At 42.2% G+C, this 8,296-nt stretch overlaps 2 protein-coding genes across 2 annotated transcripts; both read right to left on the bottom strand.

Moving 5' to 3' along the window:
* Nucleotides 1-5,277: 5,277 nt before the first annotated feature.
* On the bottom strand, nt 5,278-7,918 carry LOC108082289 (chymotrypsin-like protease CTRL-1). The gene is made up of 4 exons (XM_070284391.1): nt 7,702-7,918; nt 6,087-6,132; nt 5,840-6,021; nt 5,278-5,780 (listed from the first exon to the last, which is right to left on the bottom strand). The coding sequence occupies exons 1-4, from the start codon at nt 7,916-7,918 to the stop codon at nt 5,311-5,313; spliced, it is 915 nt and encodes a 304-aa protein (XP_070140492.1). The 3' UTR covers nt 5,278-5,310.
* On the bottom strand, nt 6,926-7,530 carry LOC138927983 (chymotrypsin-like protease CTRL-1; the record flags this gene model as incomplete). The annotated part of the gene is made up of 2 exons (XM_070283842.1): nt 6,926-7,320; nt 7,380-7,530. Coding segments are annotated over 2 exons (546 nt in total), but the record flags the coding sequence as incomplete, so codon positions are not given.
* Nucleotides 7,919-8,296: the final 378 nt, after the last annotated feature.

The raw sequence follows: 8,296 nt of genomic DNA, 5'->3' as shown, positions 1-8,296 counted from the left end.
CATATGGAAATTAAATTTCTTCCAAGCGAACGAAAAATTTTAGATTTTTGTTGCAGCTTGTACCTTTTGTGCGCGTGGCTGGCGGGCGCTTTTTTTTTAGAAAATGAAACTTTGCACGGCCAACGAGGTAGGTGGGAGGACAAGGACCACACCGTATCCAAATCCATATCCGAAACCTCGAAAAACGAGCCCTAAGAGCCTCGAAAGCTGAGAACCAAGAACGCTGCCCACACAACTGCGGCTGCGAAAGCACTTAATCATCTTAAACCGTTGTTTGCACGGTTTGCCGCAGACGTGGCTGCCACCTCCACCGGCTCCTCCCACTCCTAGTCGTCCTTTTGCAATGGCCTCCCCATTACAACCACGCCCCCGCCCAACGACAGGCGGCATACTTTTGGTCCTACACGTGTTTTCATATGCTGCGTCGCACGCGCAAAACAAAAATAACAATCTAAAAACAAAACAAAAAAAAAATGGGAGGAACAAGGAAAAACTGTTTGTTACAGGAGTAGCAACGAATAGGGAAATGCTCTGGCTTGGAAAATTAATTAAATTTAATATATATTTTATATTTATTGTATAAAAGGAAGTAGAAATTCAAGGACATGTGTTGAAGTTTGCTGAACAGTTTTCATGGTAAATGCTAGAAGTTTTCAAAGATAAAGGATATTAAGAGACAAAAAAAAGTATCATAAAAATCGTATAAAAACTTTTCATATTTATTTTATCTTCTTTTTATCTATTTATCTTCTAATAAATATTATTTTTAACATACATGGTTTGTTTAATTATCATAATTTTAATATCAATTCAAATTTTAAATATATTTCCAACTTTCCCTTGACAATGCATTCCCCAAAAATATCCTTAGATTTGACATACCTCTGCCCAAAGCCTTGTTACCCATTCCGCCCACGTACAAGGTTAGGAAACCGAAAAGAGTTGGGATATATTACATCCAGAGCCAGAGCCAGCAGGCTCTTCTAACATATCTGTGCTGCCACCTCAGCGGTATCCCCAGACTCTTTTTCATACCCACCACTCCCACTCTCCTCCAGCTGGGATACCCACCTGACCAGTTGCGCAGCAAACTAAACACGTGGCAGCACCTGTCCAACCGAGTTTGGTAGCCAGAAAACATCCTCCTACCTCCCTCCCACCCTTGCTGCCTGGATTCCACCACTCCCCCGCTGCTGGTGACCACATTTCATACAGTTTCCAAAAGCTAAACCGCATTTAGCGCGCGTTTAGTGGTCGCCATTCAGTGTTTGCCATCGCTGCGCGTTGTTGCCCAGATTTATGCAATGGAAATATGCCACTGTCTAAAGTTTCAAGTGCCATTCAGGCCGGGTTTATACCTCTCCTGGTCGGTGCCCTCATCCTGCCACCCCACCCACATGACGTTGGGTAAACAGCGGCTGAATGTTTTCTGCCACGGAGAACTTCGCTTGGGTTTTTGGTAATTAAAAAAATTTTTGCTTATATGCAAATCAATTAGTGTGAGCCAGAAGAGGGGTGAGGGGGGAGGAGGGATAACAAGGGGTTTGGGTTACCAGGGAAAGCCCTTAAAAGCAATATATGAGGCTTTGTTGTAGTCCCTCTACTAATTTGCATCTCTGGCAACATTTGGTGGCCCAGGCCACAAAGGCTCGAAATTGAAAGGCATATATGCAATCCTTAGGACGCTGATATGAGCTTCAAGCTCCAGACTGATTTGAGCAACAATTTTGGAATCATCCTCAAACATCGACAGTTGAGGCACTGGAAAAATTAAGTTAAGATTTCTAAAAGAAGAAAAATACGATTTTAAGGGATAAATATCTAAAACCTCTTTAGATTTATTGTTGTATTTAAAGTATTATTTCTGGAAATTGTACACTTACTTAAAATATAATTAAAATATATTAAATATCATTTAATTACAACCTCGATTACATTTCTCTCTCTGTTCCAGGCTACACAGAAAAAGGAATAAGAGCGAGAGTCTCATTTGATTGCCGGGAGCAGCAACAGTTTGCTCTGCACTGCGGCCATGTCCTGTGGCCAAACTGGATGGAAACAAGAGGCGTCGAGGGGGGTAGGATGCTTTGCATATTGTGTACTTAACTTGTTTGACTGCCTGAAGGGGGACCTGAAGGGGCTGAAGCGGGTGCGAGGCAGGATCCTAGCAGAAAACAGCGGCAGCAACAAGCGACGAAGAACGGAAAGTTCTCTCACTTCTTCCTCTTCGCCTATTTTCTCACACGACTCGCAACTCTTTGAAGCCAAAGGGCAGAAACTTGCCATAGCTCCTCAGTTTTCCCTCCTCAGATTTTCCCGGCCATGGATGGAAGGCGGTGCAGCTCGCATTTCAACGGCAAGAAAACAACTAAAAGTCAAATAAACAATTCAACTTTGCGCTGTCAACGGGAGAATGCAGCGGTGGTGAGGTCTCCAAAGGGCCCAGTCGGACTTTTCGGGAGGACGCGAACAGGGGAGGATGAAATTCTTCTGCAAATGGGAGGGCTTTCTTCGAACGAAAATTCCCTTTGGGGATTTTTATTTTTAATGCGAGAGAGAGAGAGAGAGAGAGATAAAGGGATACATATATTTTTGCTCTTTACTTGAAACTGTATGTATTCGCGTTCCCGACATTAGCTTTTGATTTGACTCAGTGGCGCAGTTGGTAAGCGGACGGTCTGTGATTTCTGAGACATGGGTTCAAACCCCGACCGGGATTTAAGAAAAGTAAGTTTATAAGTGGCTTTTAATAAGATTTATACATTCATTTAAGTAATTTAATAACCATTTAAACAAATAATAATTAACAAATAAAATAATAAAAAAGTTTTTTATTTTCTAAATTTTTATACTCTCTGGGGAGGAAAAAATTCTGGAATTTTGCAGAATTTCTTCCTGACCCGAGCAGCGACGGATTCTTCGTAAATCCAATTTTTTATACTCTCTTGGGAGGAAAAAATTCTGGAATTTTGCAGAATTTCTTCCTGACTCGAGCAGCGACGGATTCTTCGTAAATCCAATTTTTTATACTCTCTTGGGAGGGGAAATTCCGTAAAAGATCAGATTTTTATACGCTCTGGGGAGGAAGAAGTTCTTCAAAAGGCCAGAATTTCTTCCTCACCCGAGCAGCGACGAAGGGAGACAAAATACACGAATTACCCCGGCCGCCCATGTATAAAAGCGAATTAGACTTTTACAGAAAAAGGTAGGACTCCCTCCTCCCGTTTCTCGGAGAAAATAGTCCTCCTTTCCTAGGGAAAAGTCCGACTGGGGGGTTGTAGGAAACAGAAGAACGAAGGACGAAGGACGTTGGCGAAGGCGCAGCAACATCATCATCGCTCATAATAATACAAGGAGCCACCGAAGGAGCAACCTTCTACCATAGTTTCTTATTTCGTTGCTTTGCATCTTTTATTTATTGTGCTCGCTCTCGCTCTCTCTTTCTCTGTTTTTCCTCTCGTTCTAGCTTTTTCCCGGATTTTTCCTTGTTCGCTCGTGTCGCCGGCAAAAGGTTACAGCTCTTGACTTTAATTGTTAACAAGTGACTGCTGCTGTGTGGGCTTAAATTATTGAGGCTGTCCCACCCGCACACGGGGACACCTATGAAAAATGATGAGATAATATTTCACATTTTCCGAGACTTTCTCCTCCTGGCCCGGCAAATATTTTCTGCTTACCGGCTGGTCGGGCTCAAGATGATGACAAATGTCTCCGATTCTGATTAGGGAAACATTAAGAGACAGTAGCAGCAGACACGCCTGGGAATGCGACAAACTCGTAACTCATCATCATCAGCTGGCCGCCATGGCGTATGCGTAACAATTATCAACGCTGCATACGTAACAACTGTCAAGGGACAGGACGTGGACAAGGACTTGGTAGTGGACAGTGGGAGTTCACCGAAACCTCAACCAAATCCCCACCCCACCTTCTTCATCCGATGCCGCCAGCAGGTGTTGTCGGAAAACAACGAAAATGGAGCAAAAATAATTAATAGTTCCTGGCAAGGAGCAACCGGCGGTGCAACCTTCTTGGGCGCTCTGCGCGCTCTCTGAATGAATCATGAATGGACGAATGCAAATTGAAGTGGCCAACTTCGGAACTGGCCAATTGAGCTTCTGAAGGGGGGGAAAAAAAAGAAAAAGAACGCCAAGGCAAACAGTCCGCAATCGAACTGAGTTGCATTTGAAATTCAATGAATTTCGTACCCAGGTAAGAGGATGAATGGCCAAAACGATTCGAGGTGAGAGGGGGCAGGTCCTGACAGGAGACACGGTCCTGTCAATTGGACGCCACTTGAAGGATACCCGTAGCGTACCATTCCTGGCAGCTTGGAGGTGCTGCCACGCTTTGCATTATGGATGACCCCGGACGGCAAAAGGCAATCCCCATCCGGATTCAATTTGTGACAAGTCGCCTGAGCAATGTCCCCGGCAAGTGCCATAAATTGTGCACGGATCGCAGTCAGAGAAAAGCCGAGAGCTGGAAGCCCGGAGCCCGGAGAGCTGAAGAGCTGGATGGCTCTGCTCGCTAATTATCAAGAGTGCCCGACGAAACGAAACGCATTAAAAATGTGCAACTTGCACTCGTAACTCATGTGGCTGCCCTTTATTTATGGTCATTATTAAGGCCAATTAAAAGAACAGCAAAATCAGATGGCCGAATGCTGCTTACAAATGCAAATCCGCTTTAAATTTTAACACCAATTCTCCGAGCTAGGCACTCGCAAAGCCAATAAACAAATTGGCCTCCGGGAATTGGCAGCTCAACAAGGCAGGAAGTCACTGACACCGAGACCGAGTCTACCGACCAAGACTCTACGCAATAACAATTAGGAAAAGCTTTGTGCAGGCCGGCCGGCAGTCCGTCTGGGAAAATTCCACAGGGATCAACTTGCAACAAGCTGCAACAAATCGAAATTAATTTGAGTCTCCGGCAAAGATTCCGTTTTGCAGCATCTTGAGCCAGACATCGGTCCCCAAAGACCCGAAATTTCAAGGAGGCCAAGAAAACGAAGTGCATTGGACAGGACAAGTTGTCAAGTTGGCCAATTAATAAATCAATTTGTTTGTCGTATTTAATTTTACATTTATTGACCGTCACTTATCGGCAGCAGGCGAACCCTTGCGGTTGTCACAGCAAAAGTCAACATTTATTGAAAGTCTTGTATGTTTTTTATTATTTAACTGGGTCTTGAATCAATGGAAATTAAGTTAAATAAATCAAATTTAAATAAATGTCTTTTAAGACTTATTTTATCGATAAGATAAGCCGTATTTCTTTAGGGTAGGAAATATCGAATAAAAATCTTTACAAAGTATAAACAAACGTAGGCATTTTCCCTCTCCCCGGTCTCATAGTTCGCAGCTGCACAGGATTATGGTAGTCCAAAACTTTTTGGATAAACTCATGATGGCTTACAACGTCCGTTAAGACGCTGAGATGCTTGCACTGCCTGTTCGCGTAGCTGTTAATGCCCAGCTGAAAGAATCGACGCCGGCCCTCATAGAGCATCATTCTGCCCACGGGTCCGCCCGAGTCGCCATTGCAGACATTACTGTATTCATTGCCAATACAGATCTGGTTGGGGCCCACTGCCCGGCCGAACATATTGATGCACTCTTGGGGATTCTGTCGTTTAATAGCCAAGGTCTGAAGGATTTGGGTCGTCTGGCCAGACGCACTGTCCTTGCCCCAACCGGTGGCAGTGAACCAGGTGACCCTATCAATCTTTTCCTTCATCCGCGGGTCCATGAAAATGCAAATGGGTCGAATGTGAGCTGTAGAAAGGGTATTATTTGAAAGAAATTCAAGAGATGGGGAAAATCTTAACACTCACGTTTGTACTCCACCCTCCTGGCCAGCTTGAACATGGCTATGTCATTGGACTGATCATCTGTATTGTATAGGCGACTCCGGAATCCCCTTTCTATCTCGTACTCCTCGGCAGGACCCTGACAGCGCTCACCCTGACAGTCGTCCCCATGGGTCTTTCGGTCGTATTCGCCCAGGCGAACAGTTCTGAAAAGGAACATCATAGCCTTTAGCCATGACGTTAATAAAAAAAAGCCCTGTTATATACTCACAACACTTGGCCCTGTTTAAGGCAATGCGCCGCTGTCAAGACAAGCCCTGAAAATAAATAAGACTCTCAATAATTCCGTTATATAAAAAAATATATATATAAAACAATAAAAATACAAACAGTGATTAACCAAAGATCCGGCACAGTGGAAATGTGTGGGCGTGTGCAGGTAGGCCATCCAAGGACTAGATCCTATCTCCGCAACCGAGCCATTGACAATCCTCGGCGCCAATAAGGTAGTTGTAGGGATTCCACAATTTGGTTCCAGCAGCTGAGCCCCGATTTGGTCGGCTATCAAGACGATTCCAACGATGAACAGTAAGCTTTTCATTTCGCTTCGAACTGTGAGCACTTTCTGATTCAGAATTAATTTTAGACCTCGACTATATAGTCGCCCCAGGCTTATCAGTGTTTAAGAAAATAAATTATTCTTGGAATTAATATTCTTTTCATGGAATCATAAACATTAAGTATATACAACCATATTAAAATAGCTTTAATAAGAATATTGCAGCATAATATCACATACTTATGGTTTTACTAAAAATTATCGTATTGCTTTTTTTATAGGTTTCCCTAAATATATAGGCAAACATTTGATTTAATTTTTTTAAAGCGAATTTAAAACATTTTAATGAACCTTTTTTTAGTTTTATATATTTTTTTTTTGTATTTTATTTAATCTAGAATTTTTTTGGCTTGGATTTCACTACATTTCATTATTTTGTCTATTTATAATATAGTAATACAATTGAACTATTTATATTAAATAAAATACAACAATAATTTAACAACAGAAAATAAATATTAAACTACAATATACAAATTACCTAAATAACCCTATGAATCGTTGGGTGTATGCCTTCCCACAAGAAACTGTATCCACATGCTGTGACTCAGGATATCTGTGAAAACACCATGTTTACTGCAATGATCCGTGACATAGCTGCTGACACCGAGCTGGACGTAGCGACTCTTTTGTTTGATCTTAAGCTCCAAGACCACGGGTCCACCGGAGTCTCCATAACAAATGGTTCCGCTTTCGGCCACCGTGCATATCTGCGAATCGAGGCAGTCGCACTCGCTCTTGTCTCTCCTCTCAATGATTTTGGTTTGGAGGATATTACTCGTATCGCCATCTGGTTCGGTTTTGCCCCAGCCAATTGCCAAAAACCAAGAAACTCGGTCCACCTTTATTTTTGAGTCTGTTAAAATGCAGATGGGTCTGATGTTAGCTGTAAAGAAGAGAGTTAATTCAGTAAGGAGTTTTCTCTGGTAATGGCTAAGGACCTACCTGTGAACTCCACCTTTCTTGCCAGCTTCAACAAGCCTATGTCGCTGCCTTCCGAAGACCTAACATAACTCCAGTGCTTCAAGAACCTGTCTACCTTGTAAATCCTGGAGGAATGTAGATCATTGCTGTTGTGCACACCCAAGCTGACTTTACTGCAAGGTGATTATAGTATTTAAAGTATTACCTTAACCAAGTTTTTTGTGCCCTACTTACAGTCCCTTTGTTTTAGCAATGCAATGTGCCGCTGTCAGGACAAACCCTGAAAAATTACATTTAATTTAATATTTCTTTAAGAAATTATTTAAAGTTAACCAACACTCACAGTGAGTAATGAGAGTCCCGCCACAGACTAAGTGTTTTCCCCTGTGTATGAATGCCATCCAGGGATATAGTCCTTTCTCCGCATCTGTCCCATTTACCAGTCTCTTTGAAATTCTTAGAGCCCCGCATTCCGGCTCGAGGAACTGAGCGGTAACTTGTTGTCCCAGGAAGATCACCAAACTGGCAATGAATATAATTTTTATAATTTCACACTTCATTTCAAGGCGATGGCAGCTCACTGTCTGTTTCTTCTTTCGATTGTAATCCGGACTTATATATGATCGGGAAGTGCCTTATCATCTTAACAATAGATTTGTTCTAGGTATTTTACTTCCGCGAAATTCCCCTTTTGAGCGGAACTGGGAATATCATCATTTGTTTATGTTTGAAAATGTTTTGGAAACTGATAACGATGCTATTTGAATACAAGCTCAGCTTGTATGTATTTTATTATTTATTTTAAACACTAATAAATTGTTTCAAATTCCAGAAGTTCTTATCGCCTGCCAGTTTTAGTTCCGAATTGACAATAAAAAATTCGGGGAAATTATAAACAAATATTCTGTGGAAATTCTGTTAATTTTAAATTAAAAATG

This window comes from Drosophila kikkawai, chromosome 2R (assembly GCF_030179895.1).
Source record: "Drosophila kikkawai strain 14028-0561.14 chromosome 2R, DkikHiC1v2, whole genome shotgun sequence".
Taxonomy (NCBI): domain Eukaryota; kingdom Metazoa; phylum Arthropoda; class Insecta; order Diptera; family Drosophilidae; genus Drosophila; species Drosophila kikkawai.
Note: the sequence above shows the minus strand (reverse complement) of the source record. Positions and strands in the feature narration are given on the sequence as shown.

What these genes read in the sequence shown, in the direction of transcription:
- LOC108082289 (XM_070284391.1), bottom strand. Translation starts at nt 7,918, where the DNA reads ATGAAGTGTGAAATTATAAAAATTATATTCATTGCCAGTTTGGTGATC. An exon ending in CGGGACTCTCATTACTCACT is followed by an intron (nt 6,133 to 7,701) that starts GTGAGTGTTGGT and finishes ATTTATTTTCAG; the next exon opens with GGCTTGTCTTGACAGCGGCG. An exon ending in CAGGAGGGTGGAGTACAAAC is followed by an intron (nt 5,781 to 5,839) that starts GTGAGTGTTAAG and finishes CCCTTTCTACAG; the next exon opens with CTCACATTCGACCCATTTGC.